The sequence below is a fragment of the Diorhabda sublineata genome, chromosome 10 (assembly GCF_026230105.1).
Source record: "Diorhabda sublineata isolate icDioSubl1.1 chromosome 10, icDioSubl1.1, whole genome shotgun sequence".
NCBI lineage: Eukaryota > Metazoa > Arthropoda > Insecta > Coleoptera > Chrysomelidae > Diorhabda > Diorhabda sublineata.
In genome coordinates, this window is record NC_079483.1 from 12,467,104 (window position 1) to 12,495,069 (window position 27,966).

The 27,966-nt window shown below is 32.9% G+C and overlaps 1 protein-coding gene across 4 annotated transcripts; it reads left to right on the top strand.

The window, feature by feature from the left end:
• The first annotated feature begins 1,007 nt into the window (after positions 1 to 1,007).
• On the top strand, positions 1,008 to 27,921 carry LOC130449697 (pickpocket protein 28-like). 4 transcript variants are annotated; one of them, XM_056787661.1, is made up of 11 exons: positions 1,048 to 1,231; positions 6,734 to 6,967; positions 8,924 to 9,182; positions 17,477 to 17,719; positions 19,291 to 19,411; positions 19,494 to 19,648; positions 22,418 to 22,613; positions 24,449 to 24,719; positions 25,339 to 25,398; positions 26,027 to 26,225; positions 27,446 to 27,921. In XM_056787661.1, the coding sequence occupies exons 3-11, from the start codon at positions 9,043 to 9,045 to the stop codon at positions 27,672 to 27,674; spliced, it is 1,614 nt and encodes a 537-aa protein (XP_056643639.1). In that variant the 5' UTR covers positions 1,048 to 1,231; positions 6,734 to 6,967; positions 8,924 to 9,042; the 3' UTR covers positions 27,675 to 27,921. The 4 variants fall into 4 exon arrangements, with proteins under 4 accessions (XP_056643638.1, XP_056643639.1, XP_056643637.1 ...); XM_056787660.1 differs by lacking the exon at positions 6,734 to 6,967 and having other exon boundaries at positions 1,008 to 1,231; XM_056787659.1 differs by lacking the exon at positions 6,734 to 6,967 and having other exon boundaries at positions 1,070 to 1,304.
• The last annotated feature ends 45 nt before the right edge of the window (positions 27,922 to 27,966 follow it).

Genomic DNA, 27,966 nt, shown 5'->3' on the forward strand with positions numbered 1-27,966 from the left:
AGTAAATTTCGGGTGATCGTATTTTATGTAATCGTGTAAATTTAAAATAATAAGTTTTTCATTCACTGATAGTGGAGAATTATTGGAACATCTTTTCGTCGGTGTGAATGTCGCCATTTTATTACTAATATTATAATACTGTGAACACTATTTACGGCTTAACAGCAAGTGCTGGTTCGTTAAACTAAACAAATATACTTATAAATGTCTAAAAATTTTGGGTAAGGCACCATTACCCTTTTGACGCATGGTTAAGTCGAATCTGAAATAGGGCTGGAATTAGGCAGAGGCACTAATAGAAGGTTAAACGGTACTTGTTAAACGCAAAACGTAACTGTATAATCTACTACCTAAGTAATCCTTAAACAATATTTCAACGCCTACACCTATGCCCGACACCGAAATTGAGCCGAACTGGACGGGATTCCCCATTTTATTGCTCTATACATTTCTGAAATAGACTATAGAAGAAGATGCCGACAGTGAGAAAGCAGTACCATATGTGTCCAAAATATCAGGTACATCTCCATCCTAATTGCTTCAAACAATTTCACAAATTTTAGTCCATATTTTTGTATCCTGCAAAGTAGCGTGAAGTTAAATTTTTTTCGGTATAACTGACTATTTGAATATATTCTTATTCCAAATCACCCAAATAGTTCTAAGCTATCACTAACTGAAGAAACAAATGCGCATTTTAGTTCCATGGAGTTAAGATTGTCTAAACGATTAGCACAAAATTGTGGTGAACTGATAACAGATACTTCCAAACTAATGTCATGCGGGGGCACAACAGATTCGCGTTTCATGATTGACATACTATCCTACCCCAACAACAACGACAAACAAATGATATAATTTGTTGTTTAACGCATATTAACAAAACTAAGATTCACGCAGACATATAAGGGAAACTCAAGATTACGTAATTGGAGTTCATTTTATTATATTATATTGTTGGAAATGTTGCTTGAATACATAAATTATGTAGCTTCCCTCGTAGTAACATTGTATACAATCAGATTCCGATGTGAACGAATGTTAGCCATACATTAAACATTTACCTTCGCGGTCTGTATAGAATTTTTAATAAGACTATTTTTAGATCAAACTAATTATTACGTAATTTGTTCATACATTTATTCAATTTCAAAATTTTCATATGAAGTGAAACAATTGTGTAGTTTGAATAAATACTATACGTTAGTGCTACTTTTTGAAATAATCAACGGTGAGTTATTTTATTTCACTTTAATAACCATTCTTTTATGTGATATAGTGTTGAGATGATTTAGAGTCTTGAGGTAATTAATTGGAGATAAGTAAACATTATATAGTTGAACAGATGTAAATTGAAGGTTTATATAATCACTATATTGATACTTGTAGCTTCAAAAAAAGATACTCCGTCTCTAGGATAGGTAGAAAATTGAAAAATAATTAGCGTTTCCTTAATGAAATTTTTTTGTAACGTCATCCGTGCTTAAGATAAATGGCGTTGTGGAAAAAAAAGTATTCACATCTTTTACGATTTTGTTGAAACTACTGGCAACATTGTAATGAAATTGTATACGAATATGTTTTTGGAAGTTTCTTACTCTAATGGAGGAAACAAGTTACACGGTTCGTACCAACTAGTATGGAACATAACTTTTTAAAGTTAGATTTATTAATCAAAATTTCAAGTGAACTTAAAAATCATTTATTTGTGTACCAAAAAGGTGTTTTCGGTTTGAAATTTATGTTATTTTATGCTCTTATTCTTCATTTCAATTCTTTTCTTGTGATTTTTTAATAAATCAATATCGTTAAATTCTAAAAAATTATTTTATACCAGCATCGTTTATTAATTTATAATTTTCAAATCAAAATATTCCGGAAACGGTACACAATACCACCAAGAGAACCATTTTTTGTGAAATTGAATGATGTTTAAGTTGATTGATGAAATTTTGCTCAGTAAATTTAACCTTAAAAAAGTTATGGTTAATACTACTTGGTATGAACTAGAGCCCTTTAACAGATATGAAAACAAATTTATGCGATGTATCAGCTTCCAAAAAATATTCTTATAAAATTTTATTGCAATGTAGTTGCACCAGTTGTGGTAAAATCGTGTATAATTATTTTCTAATCAACGTCCTTTATCTTGAATGCAGATGGCGTTAGGAGACTTTTTTATTGAATAAAGTCCATGTATTTTTCAGTTTTCTATCCATCCTAGAGACTGAGTCACCTATTTTTGGAATTTCCTGAATAGAAAATCATATAGTTTAAATGCATACTTATTATCCTTAGAAATATAAAGTTTTTAGTTATAATCCATGTTCAAATCTGGAATATATTTTATAATTGTTATAACAGCTCGATTACTTCAACTATTGAATAATTAGAAAACAGTCTAATATATACGGTCCATTAGTCTAGCATCTAACAGTCCCGAATACCCGATAGTCCGGCATCGCTCCGGGAAATCGTAAAAATTTTGGTGTCTTTAAACCAAATAAAAACGCTGAGAGTTATTCGGAAGTTTTCGGGGTAGTTGGGGATCATCCGGAAGCGCTCGGTATTGTTCGGAACAATTAGCGGCCGGCCAGACAAATCGACTTATTTCCATCAGAACCAAGGAGCACTTGTTGTCTGTCACTAAATCCAATATTTCCTCCACCATTGCCTAGCATCGTGTCCATTCCGGACGCACAATCGATTTCAATAGAACCAAAACTATCGTCACATTCCGTTCCTTTAAGTCCAGGATTATTCGTGAAGCTATCGAAATCAAAACCCCAAAACACGCCAACAGGTCCCCTATAATTACAAGGTCCAGGCGACTAGCTCCCCAGTCAGCTCAAGACTAGCAGTGAGTGTGTTACTGTCAATAGTGTTCTTGATGCTTTTCATTTCCTCGGTTAAATTCTAAGGAGTAGGCAGATTGCGGCCTTGGAATCAACCGAAAAAAGGGATGATTTGTTACGTGGAGTAGGCAGGAATCGGAACACCTCTTACTAATGAATAATAACCACCCTGTTCCTACCCCCCTCCCTTCTCAAAATAATGGCTCCAAAGTATGAGCCGAAACGTCGAGAACGCGGTTCAACCTGGGGTGTATCACTGTATATCCAAGAGAAAATGATGACTCAAACATTGGAACTCCCATAATTTTTATAGTAGTTCCAAATAAAACCATTTTTCAAATTAATGCAATTTTTTCATGAAAAATTCAATTGAACATTGACAATAATTGTGTATAAAGATATCGTCATGAGTTAAATTTGTCCGATATCTACTCAATCACTGCCAATTATTTTTGGCAGAAAATTTAATTATGCCGTATACCTATTAATAACAATAATTGAGCAAAGTATGTCATCATCAGGTCACTATCTAAAAATAATTAGAGTTGATTGGAATATGTCATTAGGAAATGTGAGTGGACAGTTTTTCAATAAACCGTACCAACGTGAATTACTGACAGAAAAAAGAGTGATCTTATACTAATTTTAGTTCCTACATCTGCTAGCAATAAATAATTATAGTTAATTGGCGTAAAATCATTCAATATTCTCCAACTGAACTTCACTTTATTTTAAAATAAGTGTATTTTTGTCTGTAACTGTACAGGATCTCTATCAAACTGATTTTTTCTTACAATCGTTTTAGTTCAGTCATCATCATCATCAAGTGTATCAAGGATTTTACATAACGTTTGTCCACTTGTCGTACTTTGCTTTTGTAATCAATCCGATTATAATATTATATAATATAAGTTCTCCATAACAAGTCCGAACACATAAGTAACTCCGGAATTTGGTGACTGGGGTGGGCCTGAAAAACTTCAACGCCAGCTACCTAAAATAAACTCACTTGTTAACATGACGCCTAGCTACATTACTGTTCATATTCGTACTACATGTCCCGATATTCCGAAAAAACAGGCCAACATTTGCTTCGAAGTGATTGTTTTGCGAAAAACTTTTGTTGGAATTGGCTCGTTTTGAAAGACCCATACAGTCGATTGTTGTTTTGCTTCGGAATCATATACATAGATCCACGATTTGTCTTTGCACCAATCAACACGAGCTTCTGTTTGCATCGATTATCAAATTATACGGTATCCAATGCGAATAAATCTTTTTGATAACCAAATATTCATACAATATTGAATATATGGGAGAACTAATGCCTAAGTATGCCTCAATCTCACGGTATGTCACATGATGATCTTGCTAGGTTGCTATCAGTTCACGCACAGCGTCGACGTTTTCTGGCACAACAACCGATTTTGGACGACCGCGATCTTCACGAAATTCATCCTGTAGCGAAGTGCAACCACGATGGTATTCGAAAAACCAGCGAAATTGGTGGCTATGTTTATGAATTTCGAATAGAAATCTGTCAAGACCATTGTTGTTAATAGATTATCATGGAAAATATTTAAACTAAATCCTGTATACACTGTTTACACTACCACTACACCAACACGCACATTTACACTGTCTGACGCACGTTTCGATAACCAAGCTATCGTTTTCAGAGACTGAAGGTAAACTAAAACCTAATAACATAACTCACCAGGTTTATAATAAATTTTCCCACGAATGAACCTTCCCCCACGGAAATTAATTCCAGCGGGAAAACCTTGGCGGGAATCTTCACATTTATTTCTTAATTTTATACTATAGAGAGGGCTGTGAGGAAATAGACCTTTGTTGCTATTTAAGCTTGAAGTGTCTGAATACTGGCTCCGAATATTTTGAAAATTATTAATTTTGTTATCTTATATACAATTATTGAAAGTGATTAAAGGGAATATCGAAAAAATTTGAGAGTTTGAGTGTACCTTCGACATACTTAGGAAATTATGTTCGAAGCGTTCATAAAGTGCACTAATGGGTAGACATCCACGCACAATTTTGACCTCTGATATATAAATGTTCCATTAAATTGTTAAGATATAAATTCTACAAATTTTATTACGTTTTACGAGGTATGGTTAGTTAATATCGGAAAACAGAACATTCTGTTTTTAATTAATCCATTTCTACTGATTATAACTCGGTTCATATCCGGATAGTATTCCATGAAAACAAAAATCAAATTTATGGCTCCATATGAATCTCAAATTGTTGAAACACAGCTTGAATTCTAAGAACGACGGACCAATCGAATTCGGAACAACAAAGATGATTAGACTCCGATATAAAGAACAAAATAAATCAAATTTTTCGGAAGATGATATTAAAATTAGACGGTATAGTTGATTTCACAATTGAATTGAAAATAAGGATATCCATTTAAAATATTTACAAGTCTTAAATTTGATAAAAAATTGTCGCACAAGTTTGCTTACACACGATAAAGAAATTGTACATTTTTCTAAATCAAACCAAGCTTTCAGTTCCTCCTAACTTACATCTAGTCGAGCTTGTGCTGTTCAAAGGAGCGGCCATTCACTTAGCGGACTCTTATGTCCAATCCATATTGCCTGAAAATTTTCGTTTAGTCGATCACATATCACAGTTATATCATGTGAGTGGATATCATACATTGCATCCTAAATCATTATTAAATTAGGGTTCATAAAAAATAATATCTTTACAATTCGATTGCTTCGTATTTCATAACCAATGTCAATTTTTTTGACAATACCGAAGCTCACAATTTATCATCCAGTGTGAGTTATTTGTAGATCAAGATCAATAATAATAACAACAGATGAAGATACTTGATTGGCAGTACGTAGCCTCATCAGTAAACACTATTTTTTTCAAAGAAACCGCGCTTTTCTGTTTGATAATATTCACGTAAGTCATAACATTATAGTTTTCGAAGGGTCCGGGCGATTTTTTGAGCAGTAGCTCATACAAATCAGATTCCCCAGCATAGGTAACCCCCTTAATACTGATGCTATGCTAGGACCAGCAACCTCACTTCCATTTTGTTTTATAAGTTTGAATCACTAACATAAAATTTTTCTGCTATTGAGTTGTGAAGAATACCTAAAACGTGATCGTAAACACCATCAGTATCCCTTATTATCCCTTCAATATACTCCCCAGGAAGCGATGACGCATATTGTTCAAAATACTCTTGTAGCACTTTCGAATCATAAATATTTGTTTTCAAGAGTCCTATCGCCATTTTCAAAAGAACCGACTTATTTTTACTCCACAAGACTTTGAGGATAATACTCCTTTGGTACAAATTGACTGTTGAAGACAAAAAGAGGTTTACCAATCTGGTAGCAATGTCTTAAGAATAGAATTTGAATCTGATGAAGCAACATTGCTTGTATATCCATTATAAAAGGGGATGCTTAGATTAGGGTCTCCCATGTAGATCAAAGAAAAAATGTTATAATGTGTGTAAAAAGAATTCTCTTACAATCCTCTTTCGAAGATTGTAGGACAGTATTAAATTGTTCAGACTGTATAGCAATCACAACCAGCTGAATAGTCAACGATTGGCGTAATTCAAACAACATTGCGCGACACCTCTAGGTACATCAATTTGGTAATGATTAAGCATCTATGCGGATATGATTTATTTTGAAGGACGGGAAAATTTCACTTATTTGTGATTTGGACCCACCCTTTAGAACACTCCAAGCCAAAATATATTTATGATAACAACAATGTTTGTGTTTGTGCACTATCAAATGTATTATTATTATATGATGCTTTTATACTGAAATTAGAAATGTTTTCAATATTTTATTGTACTCTTTCATCAGGAATGTATAAAAAGCAGACAGGATGGCAACTCCCTAGTTTGTGATTCTTTTAATACAGCATCCGCATCATGCTAAAAAAGTATTTGGGTGTTTTAATCGCAATATTTGTTGGCCTGGACCAATCGTGGCACTTTGTCTCATTATTATATACGATGAAATGATTTTTGGAACGCTTGGTATATGATGGCTATGATTTTGGTGAATTTATATTTATCGCGATTAATATTGAATAAGGTAAGCAGCTCCGATTATCGCTTTTTGCGGTTAGAGTCAAGGTTTGCTGTCGTTGTTTGAAGTTTTAATTCCTAATTGTGTGTATATCTTAGTAATAATCCTACAACTTTTTTTACCATGTGCACATTGGTGCCGACCTGCTGTATGTGTGTTTAAAGGTATGTATCATCTATTTTGCAACAATACCATCTAACTTCTAAAATGTCTTTACTTCCCAGGGTCACGTGGGCTAGTATGATTTGACATTTCTCTGACATCGATGTCGCTTTACCTTACCTTTTTAACACACCTTGTATTTCGATACTTCAATGTTGTTGTCTGTAGCTGGCCTTTATTAACTTTATGTCAATGCTCTAATGTCACTTGTTCTTTTATCAAAAAAAAAACAATATACCCAGCCATTATCAATAAAACACTACGTAACACCTTTATCATCTCTCACGTCGTTATAGCCTTACGGCCCACTTTGCACGTCATCTCTTTTTAACTACTACTAGGATAGGATACTACGACGTAGACCGTAAACGTCACTTCCGTTACCGTACTTCCCATACCCGTAGAACATCTATTAAAGATCATAGGGTTTATCGACTGGCTTGGTAGATCCATCTAGGTCGCTATCGATGGACACACCTCAGAAAGGTTTGAGGTCAAGCTAGTGTTTTCCAAAGATGTATCATGTCACCTAACCTATTCTCTTTCAACTTTATATAAACGATTTACTCGACAAAATTGCAAACCCGATCTATAGCTCGCCAATGATAGTACACTGATGGCGTCGATCACATCAACAGCCTGAATAAACTCGGCTAACACCCAAATCCTTAGATAGATACAGATCACCACCATTAATGCCAATCTTGAGAACATTCTGGAGTGGGGATGCAATCTGATTGAGTTTAATACAGCAAAGACCCAGGCAGCTATTTTTACACAAAGGACTGGCACTGCAGCTCAGGATTTGGTCGTGTCTGGTCATAAAATATCACAATTACCGCAAATTTGTTCATTGGGTGTTGAGGTTGGAAGCAATATGTCCTTTGAAGTTGCTCAACTCGATACAAAAAGAGCAGTTCGACTTATAGCGATTTTGCAAGACCTACTCGACATGAACACCAAGTTCGCCTGCAGACGCCCAGAAGGTTAATTTATCGTGGCGCCTTTCTTTTAGACAAGTGCAATCCTGTGGAATCACCTACCAAGGCACGTCTATCCACAGGCATCTCCACACGGCAGGCACCACTGGAATTACTCAATTGTAGAAGGGTTTACCATCTTGTGCTTGCTTTTCGCAAAAAAAACTTAGCATCTTATGACAATTGTTGTGCTGTTCTGATCTGCATTTCTCATGACACTTTATCATTATTTTTTCCATAACTAATTACAGGAGAAGATTTATTACTCTCCTTAGAATTTTCTCTTTCTAAGAGTCTTTTTCGATTGGCTCGTTGCACTTTTGCTTTACCCCTTCACCTTCTCGCAAATTCTTCAACATTCTTGATCTTGGATGGAAAATAGAAAAAAAGTAGTCGATGGATTTTCTCAAACGGGGAAGTCATATTGTGCGTGAAACGCTTTTTCAGGGAAGGTAAAATAGCATGATGTATTGTGTTTGTAAAAATCGAGGACTTAGTCTCACACAACTCTTCATGTTTTCTTATAATCACATAAGGCTGTGTATATTTAGATGATAATCCATTAGTTTAATTAAATGAAAAAGTTTTATGCCGAATAAAAGCTTATTTCCAAGGATTATGATATGATAAACAATAAACATACATCGTATAGTGAAATGAAAATAATTATAAACAATTTTCTAAGGTTTCACATCAAAATTTTACCAAATTTTTAGAATTGAGAGATCAATATAATCAAATTTGAACATTTTAATTTGACAGCACTGACAATTTTTAATAACGTATTTACATTACTGATTGTATTTTTTTTCTTATCTAGTGATCGTAAAATTCTGCATGTTGCGCAAGAGCTGCCAAAGTTAGTCTGGTGAACTAAATTTAGAAAAGATAATATACCATGAATACTTAGTTCAATAATTCTCCAATCAATAGAGGATAATGCATAAGTTAACTGTGGAGAGAAAAAGAGAAAAACCGAATTCGTGGTCGCGATTTCAACACTATTTCAACGATTATTGTGAACATTCTAGTATAATTGGATTCAATTATGTGGCCGAGAAACGGTCAAAAGGCGAAAGGTAAGTTTTATTATTGTTATCATAATAAAAATAGAAATTAATATTGAATAATTTTATTGATTAAAAAGGAACTTGTTACGCGCAAATTTTTATTTAACTTTGAGCTAATACGAGTATATATTAACGACATGAGTTTTACTGGTCAAATGAGATTTAGAAAAGTAAATAATATTGATAAATATTCTCAAATTGGTACTTTTGATTGTTTCAATTTTACGTAAAATTTGATTATTCAATGAAGGAGAAAAAATCAAAATTATTGGATTATCAATAATTTTATTTGATTTTTCACTACTTAAAAGTATTAATGTATAAAAATACAAGTAACAGTCGAATAATCAAATATGCAATTTTATGAGTGTAACTTGATGTGTTTTAATTTCTATTTTTGTGTCGTAATAACTAGATATTGATTTCCAAACTAACTTACGGGGTGGATTTAGAGGTAGCCGAAACAATCTTTTATTTTCAGATACAGTATTCTTCATTCTATGCCCTAGTTCCAGCGATGTTCAATCAATTTTATAATCGTTCTATGGAATATCACCTCATCGTTGAAAAACAATAGGATGCATTAGGTAGCAATTCATATTTGAATCCATTAATTTTTCCAAGAAATAGAAGATTAGTGGTCTGGTGCATTGTCTCAATGGAACAACCCATTCTTCTTAGCCAAATAAATCCGTCTCATCACATTTTGTGATAAAACTTCTAGTCAATCTTCTTTCTTTCTCGCTAGTTTTGACAACACATTATTTAATGAGAATAAAAATGATGGAATATTCAATAATATCACATGGATCAATTAAGGATACCCCTTCTGCATTTTTGGTTATTTTATAATAGTATTTTTATTTGAATAAACTTGACTTATATGAGTCTTATCCAATCAAGGCTTTAACTGTAAAATAGCTTCGATTCCTAGGTGGTTCATGCACACGGTTTACAATCTTATAACTGGTTGAACGCGTTTCATTAGGGACTTGAATGAAGTCAATTTTTCTTTGAAGAACTTGTAGATTTCTTGTCTAAAACTATTTTTAGTCCTATAAAACTTAAAGTTTTAAAAGTAATGTTTTTACAATCTCACTCTGTATAAATTGAAATAAAAAATAAAATTTTTGAAATTTATTTTGATACAATTGATCATTAAGATTAGATAGAATAATACATGCTAATGACTAATAAGTGAGTACATTTATCTTTACCTTTACTCAATACTGGATTTTTGAGCTAATTATTAGAAAGTTATAGCTTAAGTATGATTAACCTTCCTTTACAATTCTATACTGCTCAATGTATGTAACAAAAGTTTTCCGAAATCATTTGTTTCTAATCAATTAGGTATATTGTTGAATATATGAATTGTTAATTTCTTTCGAGATCTTTTGTTACATACATCATACCAACTGTACCAAGATTTTCACCAAAATTCTCTTTTTGTTCATTTAAAGAAATTGTGGTTGAAAAAAAGCTTTTTTCATTTTTCATTACATGATTCCGCTGTTCAAACATTGTAATAAAATTTCATAATACTCCTCCCTTGCTTGCTTGTTAGGTTTGTTGTCAAAGTTTCGCTGGTCCCGATATAAGATTATTCCACTGCAAATCTTTGTAATGAGGTTGCGTTGATGTGAGCGCGACGTCCCCTGAATTCGTTAAGTGTGGTATCCTTTGGTAACTTGTCTTAAACAAAAAATATTAATTAGAGAGAAAGGAGCGAGTACAGCTTTAGCAGCCTTAATGTCTATCACAATCTTACCCATAACTAATAGAAATATTAGTAAATGGAAACTATGTCTAGGTTTTATTCTTGTTTTTATCATCTTGTTTCATTCCTGAAATTCACCCCTCAATCTTCACGCTCTCATATGTGATTGTGATTTGACCAGTTTAGTCCCTTAGATATTATGACCTGACTTAATACAGGGTGCGGCAGCATAACTTCCTTTTTTCAAAAGTTAATAAAACTTATTGTATGAATCAGAAAATTTTTATTCGTTTTTTATAATACAGGCACATACATAAAGTTTTGTTTTACTGAGTTTTGAAGATCAAATCAGTTAGGTGACGTCCCCCATTCTCCATACACTGAGTAAACCGATTTCTGGCGTTTGTCATGACTCTTGCCAGCATAGCAGGCGTTGTGTTGGCAATTTCTTCCTGGATGTTCGTCTTCAAATCTTGTAGGGTCCTTGGACGGTTCACATACACACGGGATTTCAAAAAACCCCATAGGAAATAATCACAAGGGGTCAAATCGGGAGAGCGGGCTGGCCACTCCAAATCGCCCCTAATTGAGATAAGGCGCTCTGGGAAGTGTTCCCTCAAAACAGCCATCGATGTTCTTGAAGTGTGTGCCGTTGCTCCGTCTTGTTGGAACCAAGTGTCCCCTAAGTCCAACTCATCTAGCCGTGGGAAAAAAAATTCCTGTAACATGTTTACATACCGGTGCGAATTCACTGCCACTGTGACTTCATTTTCCTCAAAGAACCAGGGACCAATAATTCCACGTGAGTAAATTGCACACCACACTGTGACTTTAGGTGAATGCAAAGGCCGTTGATGCAATTGTCGAGGATTGGTATCAGCCCAGTAGCGCATGTTTTGTTTGTTTACGGATCCACACAAATGAAAATGGGCTTCATCACTAAAAAAAAAACAATAGCGTCCTCAGGAACGACTTCCAGAAAAACCTCACACGCGTTCCTCCGAGAATTGAAGTCACGTTCAGAAAGTTCCTGCACAATTGCCATCTTGTATGGATGAAAATGAAGATCATCATGAAGTATTCTCCTCACAGAACGATCGGAAAGTCCAAGGGCAGACGCATGTTTGCGCGCAGAACGCCGTGGTGATCGCAACACTGAAGTTCTAACTAACTCAATGTTCTCCGGTGATCTAATGGGCCGAGGGACTCCAGTTCTTCGTCTTGTCACACTTGCAGTTTGTCTGAACGTAGTGACCCACGTAACAATTGATTTCCGGTCCGGGACAGGGGCCAAGGGGGCTAAATTAAAGCGATTCCGAAAGGCGCGCTGGGTTGCGATCACAGAACATCCGCTCGAAAAGTAAACCTCAACGGCAAACGCACGCTCCTCACTGTTCCAACGCATGATGGCGACTGAACTGTGCCGGGACAAAACTTTATAGTCCCCCCTCTCGAACGAGACCACTAGCACTCCGTTACGACATCTACCGACTAAATGGCGAACTTTTTAAAAAAGGAAGTTATGCTGCCGCACCCTGTATTTTTGTTTTTCTACATCATCGACTGTTTTGAAATCAATAGATGTTAAATATCTTGTTCTTTCTATTGGTTTTTTTATTATAGATATATTGACATTCGGTAGTCTATTCAGTGTGAATACTGTATTCTCAATATTTCACTGTCTTTCCTGTTTTTAAATGATTTATTCATATTCCTCATGACTTTTCATTTTCTGTCTCAATTTTGGTTTCTGGTTTCTCCACACCGTTCGTTACATTTTGTAGTAGTGTATGTATTCTATGTATTCTGATTGAAAGAGAACCAAAATCAAGATATTTGAAAATGCAATTAATTTATACATAAAAGAAACGATTGACAAAATATCAATAGTTCTTCTAAATATAAGTTTCAAACATTCACGGTTTACGAGAATTGTTTATTTTTGTTTCGAAACATATGGCCTGAATATCGATATACGTCAAACTTTAGAAAATGGAATTTTCTTGTAAATTGTTTACTCGAATAATTGATTTCTCATTTAAATGTTCAAGTTAACTAATATAAGATTAAATATAAAAACCTACAATCCACGTAACTTATACGAGAGCTGTCTGAAAAGTTTTAGTTTCAGTGACCAGTTTCTTTTGCATTTGCCTAGCCATATTGCCTTTTGCTAACAAATATTTTATCCGTATCCAAAAAAAAAAATCTTCACGGCGAGTGACGAATTTTTTAGAGTCTCGATGTATTTCCCAACTTACATTTATGGAAGTAATGACATCCAAGCTAGTCGTGCCTGATCAATCTATAGTGTTTTTTGTGTTATCAACCTAAATACTATAAATGATCAAGATTTCCGAATAGATCTATATTTTTATTTCGTATTATATACATATACACATAGTCACGTATTATTAAAATCAATCAAGTAATAAAGTGATCACGAGGTGTTAGAGATTATAGAGACATTAATTTACTTTACCAAAAAGTTTTCGAATTGTGTGCTATAAAATCCATAAGTATTTCTTTTGAACCTCGCATTGTCATTGCGTTTGTTTTCGTCTACGAAACTTTAGATGCATACTAGATATGTGTATTAGTCCAGGAGTCAGTAACAGATTTATATGTCCATGTTCCCCTTTAGTGGTAATTAGTTATATGCATCAGAGAGTTGTATCATAAAGCCATATGACCGTCAACTACGGCGCGGCGGTATCCTTCTATACATGACGGAAAAAAAAATACATTCAATCATTTCCTCCCAGCTCAAAATTTGTGAAACTGTACCAAATATGTTGAAAAAAAAAAAACAATCCTGCCTCGAACATGGACAAAAATTATACTGTGGATAAATATGTCAGCTTATTGTATCTTGTTGGAAAAACTTTTAGCTGATACTTTGAAACTTACTGGAGTTAGGCCGCCTATTGACCAACTGCTAGCTTTTTATATAACTAATATAAATAGCTAATTAACCAGTTAGCTCCATTTTCGTCATTGTTTTGGCTTGATTACTCTCTTGATCCCTCTCTGATTCATTGTCAGAGACTCACGTATTCTTCTGAGAATAATAGCAGATACGTCAATTCTTCCCACATGACTATTTGTAAGCTGATTGATAATATGCAGCTTAGATAAATAAAAAGGATCAACAAGCGGTGAACCAAGCGAAAACTAGTTAGCTTAAGCATTTAAAGATGATGCTTCCGCCTAACTCATACATAATAACTTTCAAGTTTCAACTGACAGTGTTTTAATCAAGACAGTGCGAGCTGGCCTATATATTTATCTACAGTTACATATGAGCTATCATCAGGTGAATTTTTATTTGAGAAAAATCATTGAAAGTATAATTTTTTTTTCATGTTCAAGGCATCAGCTGACGTCGTTATGTTATCATCAGATCTCGATGCGTTCGAGAAGCAACAATATCTCCAATATTCACTTATCTCCTGGACTATAGCAGTTTGGCCAGAAACAATTTTGGCCGTCTAGGCCTACGGGCGCCTCGAAACAGACCTAGAAACCAAAAACCACCTGCAAAATTTGTGATTTTGTTTTAGTTATACGAGGTGGGCTTATAAATAACGAAATTGACGCATTGAAATATTTGTTTTCAATTTATACATTTTCATCTATCATAACCTTCAATATATCCCTACAAATCTTCATATCATACATTATATGAATCACAATTTATTTTCCAGAACCTTTCAGACGTGTGCCGATTTCTTTAACAAGATATAATCTTGTCTACTTTTTTATGGTAGATTTTTCCCTAATTAAGAGATAAAAAACATATGGTGTAAATTCCGGCTAATAATTTTTCAATACTGAGATGCTGCACATGGCTTTATATTTCTTTGAAGGAGATCCAATGACTTATTTTCCACAGTTTAGGTCTATTTTTGCTGATTATTTCATTATTTTATTCAATAAAAGCAGAAAATCCCATGGATATATGGAAAATAATCGTTACTCTAAATTTTGCTATGTTCTTTATAGCTTTTGAGCTGTAACTAAAGATGGAGTTTTCCTTTGCACTACGTTTCAAGATAAATGTTCTCAGAAATTGTCATCTGTTTTCTGGGGAAATCATCTAGAACGTCCAGTTATATTAAATACGCTTAAGACATTCACTTTCAATAATTTCCTTTTCTATAGATACGAACAAAGGCTCAACTATACTGAGTAACAGATGTCGATGGCTGGCATTAAACACATCCCATTTTTTTCTGTAGTACTGTCAGTGTCTTCTTAGTATGTACAGATTTGACTCCAGATGAAAATTTAGAATATGTGATCCACTTTGAGAACTATTGAGCATATTCCCCGAAAATATCTAGCTTAAAAAAGTGGGAGATTCCTTGATTTTCGAGTTTCCTAGAAGTAACTATTTAAAACTACACTGTAATCTTGGAAAGCTTTGGAATCTCAAGTTTTCACGGAAAATTCTCAAAATAACTACTAGCCTCGTTTATCCCTTATTTTTTTTTAAAGCGATCAGAATATTGCCGCCGTTCTCTAATTTATTCATAAATCTGTTATACACAAAACAGTAGTGGCTAATGCAAAGCAGCCATTCATTTAGAACTGCATATTTTATATTCAAATAAAAAGGTACCGTTTCATTTTATGATAGTAACCTCAAAGAATACCATCTTATGTACACTGACGCATCCAAAACACCTAATGGCGTAGGAGCAGCAGTTATACTAGCAAACGAAAATTTTGCATTTAAGCTATCTCCTCACAATAGCGTCCACACTGGTGAACTTTATGCCATATTTCAGGCATTAACAATCGCCAGTAGTTATGAATATAAAAAAATTGCAATAATTACTGATTCTATGAGCTCCATCAACACCTTTAAACAACTCTTTCCCAAACACCCACTAGGTTCCCTCATTAAAACCCAACTATACCTCCTCCACCAATCCAAAGCGTGCGTCCAAATTATCTGGGTCCCATCGCACACCAATATCCCAGGAAACGAAAAAGCGGATCAATACGCCAGAGAAGCAGCAGATAACAACAAAGCAACAATTGTGCGCGAAGTGATGGTCAGTGATTTCAAAGCGATAACAATATTGAAAACCATCAAACCATACGTTAAACCATGGAAAGGTAGCCCAAAAAGTCGCCCAGATCAAATAAAAATCGATCGCTTAAGGCTGGGTCACACTAAAGCAACACACTCCCATCTATTTAATAGAGAAAACCCACCGATATGTGAAACTTGTAACGAGAACCTTAATGTTGAACATTTATTGTTAAACTGTCGAAAGTACAGAAATGAAAGAATACTTAACAATTTTCCAGACAATATAACCACCTTACTCAATGAAAATTGTAATAATGCAAACATAATTAAGTATTTGAAAGACACCAAATTGTATCACAAACTATAATTGACATGTCGCTAATAACCTCTGTAGTTGATGCGACAATAAATTTAAAAAAAAAATTATGATAGTAGGAATAATATCATTTTATACCAATATCAGTATCAAGCTTTATCAAAAGTGCCTTTCTAGTGTAAAATTGGATAATACTTCAATTCACTTGGAATTTTGATCAATAAATCTAACCATTAAAAAGTTATGTTCAATATTACTTGGTATGGAACATATAACTAGTGCCCTCTATGAGGGCAATATATTCGTAGATAACCTCAACACAATGTTGCCAGGAGTTTCAGTAAAATCGAAAAAAATTATAACATAATAGTACATTATGTTACTAGGAGTAGAAGACTATCATTATTGTATAAGTATAGTGTATAAGAAAAAATAATTTTTTCTTCAAGTGTATAATAATATCTATATTATTTTTGGCAACGCAGATCGTAGAAATAACCTATCCTCTTACTAGTGAAATAATGAACTCATTATTGTACTAGTAACAAAATAATGGTAAACGATAGCAACGTCTTATTATGGGCAGGAACTGCCATTTAATTTTGATTTAATTTGATGTTTGTCAGTTTTGAAAAGAGTATAGTAAAAATGTCTCAAGAAGAAGAATTTCAATGAATTATTTTTACGCTTGAAGAAAAAATTGTATGTCACTCGCAGCAGAAGACCCATAATATGTTTCGCCCAGTTTGCACAGAATCTCGGCTCAACAATAATGCTAGCCTTCTACTCCTAGTAACATAATGTACTATTTTTCTCTTCAACGCCCTCTATATTGAAGACGGATGGCGTTGCTAATTTTTTTTACCAAGCAAACCCCAATAAGTTTTCAGTTTTCTACCTATTCTAGTGATGGGGACACCTTTATTTTGAGCACCCTATAGGCCACAGATTAGGCCACATATTGTGAGAAAGACAAATGTTGGATAAATTTGATTATGAGGAAATATATGCATTGTATCGTATTGCATTAAAAAAAACTTGGCTTATGAGCCAATCGGCATATTTTCCAGAAAAGGATCCATTAATTGCGTACAATTTTTTGGATAATTTTACTTTGAAAGCTTACCGTGTTTATGGAAATTTTCCACAGCGGGAAGGTTCTCACTGCCGATTTTAAAACTTTTAATTCATATTTTTTCGCTAATACTAATGAATTCCTTTAGGATATTATGGATCACATTGATCATCATAGCGACAGCATTATCAATTTATTTCATAAAGGAGCAATATGATAAATATGACGAGAATCCATTTATCGTTAGCTTAGCAACACGAGAGACGCCAATTTTTCAAATACCGTTTCCAGCAATAACAATATGTCCTTTTACAAAAGCGGCAAAATCTCTCTTCAATTTTACGGATGTCGTTCACAAACTTTGGGATAACATTTCTGTTTCTGAATATGAGTAAGTAAAAAATGACCATCGTTTCAAATTAAAGAAGATTCTGCATTGTTTAAAATTATAAGTGAATAGATGTTTTAGGGGGTTACCAGAGCGGAAGTGAAGTTTAGGGATTGTCGCCACGTCTTCTTATCGCCATGTCTTATATGTTTTGTAAGGCGATAATGGCAACATCGGAGTATCGAAATACGGGATGCGATATACGTACGTGTTTTGTTAATAAGGGCAGGGTAGGGTTGATACCAAAAGGATTATTGTTTGGTTGATAATGGTCCGAAATTATGTGGGTAAGGAGATATGGGGTAAAATGCGGCTGGCCATCGAACAAGCGACGGCCACAAGGGCATTGATATATAACTTTGTTAATAGATTCCCTAGAATGGCAGCGAATAACGACATGGACACAAGAAGATATGGAGTGCGGAAAACATTGTATGAGGTATTGAAGTTAAAGTAAGGAGGAATGTGAGGTCATGAGTTTAGAGGAATAGGGAAAGCTTCAGAAGTAACCGTGACGTATCAAATCTGCATTACCGACATAGATACGACGCAAACCTCTGTACACGAATCAAACCTCTTTAGCCAAGAAGCAAATCATATTTTTGTAGTCACTTGTAGAGTATCACGTCACAAGATGGTACGTCGAAAAAAAATTAAAATTATTGCATTTTTGTCGATCCAAGATTCTGAATTTAGTTCAAGCCACTTTATATTTAGACATTCGCTAATTTGAATATCTCCTTTTATAATGGATATACCAGCAAGTGCGTCTAGTTTGAAAATGTCATTATTTATTATCTTACTATTTGGAAAATTCATTGCAATTCCTCCATTATCCAATACATAAAATTCCTTGCTCAATTTAGTCTTTTGACCTTTTAAATGAAGAATCAAATTTATGTGGTGGTATCTGGCTTCCATAGATATAGAAGCTATGATTTAACTATATTACTAGATGGATCCTAGGTTGATTTCGAAAGGAAATGGCCACCAAATTTGTTTATAGGCATTGTTTGATGATCTATTGATATAAAATTTTAGTTTCCGCTTTGGCAGTATAGTCCATCAATAACCCTTTTCCGGTTTTTTTCATATTTCGGGTTGTTACTCCTTTCAATAATGAAGATGGTATGGAACCAGTTCTTTCTCTCACTCGTTGCTTCTCCTTCTCCAATACTGGTCGCATAATGGAATAATATTTGCCTTTTTCTGGGTCGACCGGTACTCCTTCGGCCCAATGGGGATGGCCATTTCTTGTTCGGTGGCCAGCCGCATTTTCCACCATATTTCCTTACCCACATAATTCCAGACCATTATCAACAAAACAATATCACCTTTTGGTATCAACCCTACTCTGCCATTATTAACAAAAAAGATACGTTTATCACTTTTTCATTTCGCCTTTTGTTAACAAACCCCGTATTTCGATACTTCAATGTTGACGTCTGCGGTAAGACATGGTAATAAGAATACTACGACGTAGCCATAAGCCCGTAAACGTCACTTCCGCTGGGGTATTCCCCTAGAGCATTTACTTAAGTGTGTTGCCCGAAAATCTTAGATCAGAATTTTAGGATCCAAACTGCGCAGTATATGAGTATGATATGTGACGATGATAACTTGGATATTGGTGTCTCAGAATACATTCCAGAAATCCTACATTTCAATGAAACGTTTTACGAGAGACTCGACAAGGTATTTTTTGTAATTTAATTTACAGATAGCACTAAATAATATTCATTTCTTGGCCTGTCAATATTAACTGTTTCCTTTCTAGTTAAATCCTACTTCGACTTTGATAGACAGCTCCATTTGCAAATACATGGGAGAAGAGTTTGAATGTTTGGAATATTTTTCGCCAATAATATTGGACGGTGGGATATGTTATACCTTCAATATGTTGAATAGAGACGAAATTTTCAAATCAAATGTGTAAGTATCAATAAACTTATAGTGATCTGTAAAAATGTGAAAACCAACAAAGAATAATGAAGAAATAACACCATGTGAAAGAATGCTCTTCTCTAATTATGTTAATATCTAGCGTTTGAAAGTATAAGCACCCAAATTTTTGACACTGAACTGAAAATTATACCTAGACCCTTTTCATAAACTAGGAGGACTCATTTTAATTGAAGTTGGCATTGATTACAGATTCTTAATTGGTCAAATCCCAGCTGGTTTTACACATCACTTTAATATATATTATAATTAACAATAATTATATAAATTGTGAACAAGTAATGTCTAATTTGTTCTTTCTTACATTTTTATTATTGTTCTATCAAAATATGTAAACAGATTGGGATATAAAAAGATTGGTATTTGGAAACTGGTTTTGTGAATTTCTAAAAAAAATTTTTTTTTTCATTTGTTTAAATATTGTTACAAAATTGACGTTTTCACTAATTTTAAGTCTTCAACAAAATATGACATTGAATCGAATTATTGCATTATTTTTTAAATATTTCAAATGTGTTGCCTGTTTTTCGAATTTTATTATTATTACGAATCAAAACACCAATAGATACACCTTTTGCAACATTTATTTTATATCAGTTTAATCTACAGAGGACAAAAAGGTTGATTCACCAAAACATAGAAAATATCAAAAAAATTGTACAGAACATCTAAAAAAAAATTAGACAATATAGAAGGAAAAATGACGGTAAACGAGTAGTGGCAGGAGAAGGATCAGAAAAATAACAGAAAGACATGGTATGGAGGACTCTCAAATACATCAGGAGAAACGGGACAGCAATCAGGAGCAAGAAATGGATAAGGAAACAAGTGAGAGGGCTGAATCAATTGAAGAATTCAAAGGAATTGATAGAGGTAGGGAAGGAGAGAACGAGATACTATAATGGAATTTTTGGTAAAAATGAGCGAAGATATAAATAATATGAGAAAAAGATGAATAAAAAATTCGAATATATGGAAGAAAAACTGAGTAATAAGCCAGAGAAGAAAATTGAACGAAAGAAATTAGGAAATTTGAAGATCAGGATATTTAGGGAGGATAAAGAATAATTAAGAATTAAAGGTGCAAATATGGAAGAGAAGGAAAAGACCAAAAAGAAAATTTGGGATTAGAAATTCAAGAAAATGGGGTTGAGATCAATTAAGAGATAGGAAACCACGTAGTGGAAGAAGTTGCAGAATTAAAAAGGATTTTGAGCAAAATTTATCGGGAGAAATTCAAATGGAGGTGATTAATCAAAATTTAGATGTTAGAGTACAACAAACAGAGACATGTCATGAAGAGAATAAAAAATTGAGCAAACGATATAATACAGAATTATTGGAAATGAACAAAAATTGCAGAATACTAATGAAGAAATAGAAGTTATCGTAAAACAAAACGAGAAAGATATTTTGTGTATAAGAAACGTCTAAATTGGGGTCAACTTCTATAGTGATATAAATACAATTTAGCCAGTAATTTTCGGAAAAATGGAAAAAAGTACGGAAGAAGTCAGGGACATGATAGGAAGGAAATTGATAATTACAATCATGTTACTATATTAACATGCTACCAATATATTCATTATTATGACGATATGCTTCTGGAAATTACTTGAAAAGAAAAAAAATATTAGGATTATTAGAATTAATAAAATAGACAAAGTTTGTTCAAATAGACCGATTCATAGTATAAAGATAAATGATTAGGATATATAGAAATAAGAATAGATTCCATATAATTAAAAACAAATAAAAAGGTAAAACGTCAACATCAAGGTCAGAATTTCTAATTATGCATAACATTTTGAAAAGAAAATAGTTAATAACAATTGAATAATTATTTTAATACTCAAAACTGATGTTCTCATATGCTACCAACTTATCATTTTCAATAATAATAGATAGGGTTATTGATATGTATTACCTAAAATTCAAATTTATTAAATGTGATATAGTTGCAACAACAAGATTGAAGAGGAAATTGAACATGGAATTCAATATGAATTGAAAATATTAAGGTGAAGATAGAGGTACAAAATTTCCATATATTTAAGGACACTAACAACAAAAGCAAAATCTTAACTAATGGAAAGAACATAATTAAACATGTGTTAAAAAAAAACAGATGTGATAGGAAGATTTGTATTAATTAGTAGAAAAAGAGGGGAAAAGATTAGATAAAAATAAATATGAGACAATCGAGAATTGAAAATCGATGCTTACAATATCAGCGATAATTGATCCCAAACAAAAATCCATAATGTATCTTGACAAGATGAAATAAATTAGGGTATAAAGCGATTTGGAGGGATATGGAGGGAAAAATATATAGTGGAAGGGTGGAAAAGACGTACTGACATATAGACTTGTATGATTGGACAATAATAATGAACGTAATCAGATGGGGATGCCAAAAATATGAAATGGAAGATGTGTGGATGAAAAAAGAAGGAAGAAGACCAACACAGATATGTAAGGAAGATACGTTACAAGATGTTGCCGGTAAACAAATAGAGAGCTATATAATTCTAGTAATGAAGAAGGCTTACAGGTGCTATAGCTAGAAAATTGTCATAATCGAAACAAAAGCTATTTCATCTTACAGTGCAAATGTAATATTACTAGCTTGCCAACTATTTTTTTTGTGTCACTTCCACAAGTTTTATGGCTTTCTTCTAAATAACCAATGAGAAATAATTACATCAAATGATTTTTATGATTTTGATTTATTTTCAGGCATCATTATTCTGATTTCCACAGCGGTATATTAACCAGTGACTGGGATAATGATGATGGATATCGTAAGGGTACTGGTCAAGAAGCCTACCCACGAAGGGCTTTACAAGCAGGCGCTGATAATTCTTTTGATCTCATAATAATGGCATTTAGTGGGGACTCTGATCCTCTTTGCTCAATTGATGTTGGATATAGTGTGAGTAATTTGAGTATAGGCAATGTACTTTCGATTTATATAATAAAATACAGTACATGTTGTGAGGTAAATTTGACAGTCATTACGACAGAACAACAAACAGATAAACAAACAAGGAAGTATGCAGAGTCCTGTATATATTTTTAGTTTTCCTATCTATTATATCAGAAATACAACTATCGAGAGAGCTTAGCTCCAGTTCTTGGAATATGTACGATATTATGACGTAGTGATAGAACTACCTTCAAAATTTTTCCATATTTTAGTTCGCAATAGAGCGAAGAGAATAGAACAATTTTGCGAACCAAATGTACTTCTATCGAAAGTATCATACAAATTTTTCTGTATAACTATAGTTATTATCATTAGAAGTATTCCAATATAAAATTAAATTTTCGGCTCTAGTCACTAATTATTACTATGGCATATATCAATATTGTTCATGATTTCTTCTGTTAGTATTCAATATTCATCTCTTAGGTATAATGAGGAATGATAATGATATTTTGACATATTGGACACACCTTTATATTCCAAGCATTCGAATAATTATTTATTCATTTTTTGAAATAAAGTTTTAATCCTCATATACAATTTAATATGAACAGTCAAAATGCGGAACAATCATTTCCTTCTCTTGACATAACATTTATTACACACAAAGAAAATAAAATTTTTATCGACTGATATTGTTACATTAATCATCATTCATGCTTCCTTATGAAAATAAATCTACCGAAGCTAAATCTGTGCATTTTGGGCGTCCCTTCCCTATCCACAAATCCATTTCTTACAGTTAATTGAAAATTTCGTAGATGCGCCACATATTCGCTCTAATATTTGAACGAATATTTTCCAGGATATCTGAAAACAAAACATTTTCTTTCAGTGATTCTCCACAATCTTATAAAACAAATTTATCTATCGATTCTAGAAGTTATGGCTATTTAGTTGACTATTATTGTGGAAACACAAATTTGAAACTCTGCGATTCGGTCAAGGTTTTACGAGAAACGCTGTATAAATTACTGATGCATCGAAATAAAGGAAGTATTTGTGCTTTTCAAGAAGCCTAGATACATTGTGTTCAATTATACCTGTCTGATAGTTTTTCTAGTGCTTGTGTTTTGATTTTCAACTTTCGATCCTGAATTCCCAACTGTGCACACATAGTCTATGCCGATGACTTTGAGTTCTGGTCCAAAAAAATGAGAAATGAGTCACACACATTCATTGTGAAGTGGTACACCTCAAAATCCTTGAATGTCAATCCCATTGAGACTGAGACAGTGCTATTTACACAAAAGAAGAAATCGAAAAATTATGATAAATTTCTTTCATTTTCCACTTTTTAAACCTTTTAATAATGTTTTTTGTGATGAATCGTCTCGGTTTAAGGTATCTTTTTATAGGAAATCAATTTAAAAATACAGGTAAAAATTGACGTTTTGATCTATTTCGGTGTTTATCAAATAAATTATCAAGAAAAACATATCATAATACATTGACAAACAAAATAGAAAAAGGGCTTTATCTTGGAATCTGTTAGTTGTTGACACAGTAAAGAAAGTTGTCCTGGAGCGGCAAAAAAAGTCCATGAAAAATATTTCCAAATTTCCATGAGCATCGCCGACGGCATAATCTCACAATATGAGCTATAAAAATTATCTGCAATATGTGATTTTTCTAAAAAAATATAGTGAAATGATATGTTAATAGGCCAGTAAACACACTCGATATCTTATTCGTGGAAAATTTCTTTGACATAAAATTTTAGAAATCAATTATTTCATTAAATATTCAAAGTTATTTAAAGGCGCTTATCTGTATTACAGATTACAGTCCATACACCACATTCTATCCCCAAAACGAAGAAAGATTATTTTATTTTACCTTTGGGAAGCTCTACTAGAGTCATAGTTACACCGAATGTAATGTCAACTTCAACGACAGTCAAAAGTTACAAAACTGAAGATAGAAAATGTTACTTCTCTGATGAGAGAATATTACATTATTTCGTTTCGTATACTCAAGGAAATTGTTATCTGGAATGTTTCACAAATTATACTTTACAAAAGTGCGGATGTGTTCATTTTTATATGCCACGTAAGTTTATTTATTACAAAAAGAGTTTGAGTATCTATAAATTGAAATAAACTGAATAGTTTGAATACTAATTTTTTGAATGTGGTCATATCACCTTGACTGACGATGAGCGTTAAGAACGGCCATCGGAAAAGTTCACCAAATGGTATTAACGATCTGTTGAATTGAATTTGGAAAGATAGAAAAGGCTATCGTTTAGGCTTCAGTTCATTTTCTGGTATTTTTTAGTTCTCTTGCTCTATTTCCATTGTTGCAATCAATTTATTAAACAATTAGAATGATTTCTAATTGGTTAATAGAAAGAACTGATTTTGTTGACAATAGATAATTTTGAACATTTGTTGACTCACTATACACAACATCAAATCCATCTGTGTGTTTAATATATACATTGTTGGTGTTCTATGTAATTGTAATGCATTTACAAGTTGTATCAAGATATGACATTTTTCAGTTCCTGCTAGAAATTTCATATTTCGCAGTTAGTGAAAGCTTACACAACCTATTATTATAACTATCAATGACAATGACAAACTACTTTTGAATTTATTCCTCAATACACACTTATTCTATATATATCTCACGTGGGCAACGTTTTAATATATTATTATACTTTCAGATGAGAAGGATACTCCTATTTGTGGAAATTATCAGCGAAATTGTTTACAAGAAGCAGAAAGTAAGTATTCATAGGACTGAATAAAAAATAATGAGTTCTGAAAAATTTGATAGATGTCCAAATAGACGCAACTATCTCCATGCATTAACAAGTGATTTGTATCAAATTATCACTCTTTTATAAAATTATACATTACTTACGATCCGCCCTACATTCCACGGGACATGGAACCAGCAATCTTGGAATCTCCTGTTCGTAGGAAGTTTCCCTGCATCAATTACCTGATTCAAGCATTCAAACATTACATGAAAATTGGAAACTTGTGAATTATAAAAAATCACACTGCTAGAAAAAAAATTTCGGAAGAAGATGTTTTCTTGGAAAAAACTACATGTTTCCAGTTTCTTTAGAATTTCACGATAAAATGCTTGCTTCAAATACTTGCAATTTACTGATAACGACGAAAACTATCTCAAACTCTTTCTACTAACTTATTAATACGATTATGGATATAGGTGAGTTTGATTGAAACAATCGTCATAGAATCCTACAGTAAAGCCATGTTTTTAATTTTTAGAAGTATTCTGATGCCATTTGAGATGTACATTTCACGATGAAAAACATTCAGTGTTATTTTCTTTTTCGTTCATTACATATCAATTGGAACTGTTATACAACTTTGTTTTAGGTGAACTCAAAACATTGGAAATAGAAGTTGCAATGGGTTTGAGAGAAGACTCTCTAAGTTGTAATTGTTATCCTCTCTGTAGTCAACTCACTTATCAAACAAGTATCACTAGAACCCAATGGGAATGGAAAGAATATTACAAAGCTCACAAAAAACTTCGAACGGAATTAAATTTCTCAGATGATTTAACGAACGAACTGTGAGTATTTTTTGTCAAAATTTTTTGCTAGAAGTAAAATTATATTCATAATTATCCGTGAAACCCCAATAGACAGCAATGATTCTTATGGTTGTAAAGCACATCCCACTTATAAAACGTTTTAGACAAATAATAAGTTACAATCTCGGGTAAGGTACGAGGTAACAACAAAATAGTCGGTGAACATTTTTTATAGCTGATAACTACACAGCGCCGCAAAATTAGAACATATTTTCTAAAATGAAGAAATCTACATAAAAAAGTCTCGTTTGTGATCAACATGATGACTGTTTAATATCTTTCATTTTTGTCAAAAATATTTTATGGAATGTACTATGGAAATAAAAATACTGGATAGAAGAAATTTTTTGACAAAATCAAAATTAATTGCCCCGGTTTGCTTGGATTTTGATAAACATTTTCTCGGCGAGCTTGAATTTCATTTGATTCCATATTACTGTTAGTTTTAATGATCTATCTTCAAGTGATTGCTGTATAGATCAGATATCTACTTCTTGGAGGTAATTTTGCTTCGTGTGGGTATAAATTATCATGCTTGATAGCATTTCGTTTCCTAGAAACAAGGCATATCGTAAAGTTAAGAGCTTGCATACAAGAGTTTACTGTTAGAGAATACTAGTTGTTCTATAAGGAGTAATACCGCTTTCTGCCAGCCTTTGAAGCTTTATATCTTGACTCATACGTTAATTATACATATCAAGAAACTCTTTCTCTAGTTTATCGTCTATCTACTTTCCCAAAAATGGATCTTGATTATTATTTGTGTTTCCGTGGCGTCCTTGCTCATCAACACGACAATTATTATTTTGAATGGTTAATAGTGTGGAGTATTGGTGGAAAATTATATAGATTTGAAAGGGGATCCTATTAAAAAATAAAAACGATATTGGAAGAAGAAAGTCTTGTTTCTTTGTTAAGCTGGTAACGCTCATAGATCTCAAATTTTAGAAAATTTGGTTCAATTATGGAATATTAATAGATGATTTCATGAAAATTATTTCTTAATGTTGAATATTGGCGAATAAGTGCAAAATTACAACTGTGAAAATCGCTTTCGCATCTCGATATTATCAAAAACAACATAAAAATGAAACCTACTGTCCCATTCCATGCAATTTAGATAATTACTTTGGTTGACAAGTATTATTAATTGTTATGTTATAGACATTCATATATACTTAAATTTCATTTTATTTCAGCCAATTCTCAAGACTGAAAATTTACTTCAAAGATGATCTATTCTTTTCTTATGAGAAAAACGAACTTTATGGAATTTTTGATTTTATATCCAATTTTGGAGGGCTATTAGGCCTTTTCACGGGATTCTCCCTTTTAACAGTAGCTGAAATAATTTATTATATTTCTGTACGTATGTGGTGCAACAAAAGGCTCTACAATGATATATCTGGCCCTCCAGATAGTGACTGAAAATTCAGAAAAGCTGCGACGTCGATTGATATCAATTAAACTCTGAAGAAACTTCCAATGTAATTGCAGAAAATAAAAAATTGTTCTATAAATGTATAGTTTAACATTTCTTACCTGATTTTGTTAAAGTTATAATCTTTTGAGAATTAAATTTTGATTATGACTCACACACAATAGAACCAATCAATAAATTGGACTATTCATTGATACAGGAGTTTGAATAATGTAATTAAAACGTCTGATTTAATCACTTGTGTTTTTTTTTCCAATCACAAATTTCTTATTTTTATTA

Bases quoted from the DNA above. Each gene is read 5' to 3' on its own strand.
- LOC130449697 (XM_056787660.1), top strand. From the start codon at position 9,043: ATGCATAAGTTAACTGTGGAGAGAAAAAGAGAAAAACCGAATTCGTGG. The intron at 19,412-19,493 runs GTATTTTTTGTA...TTTCCTTTCTAG, and splicing joins TTTACGAGAGACTCGACAAG to TTAAATCCTACTTCGACTTT. The intron at 26,226-27,445 runs GTGAGTATTTTT...ATTTTATTTCAG, and splicing joins GATGATTTAACGAACGAACT to CCAATTCTCAAGACTGAAAA.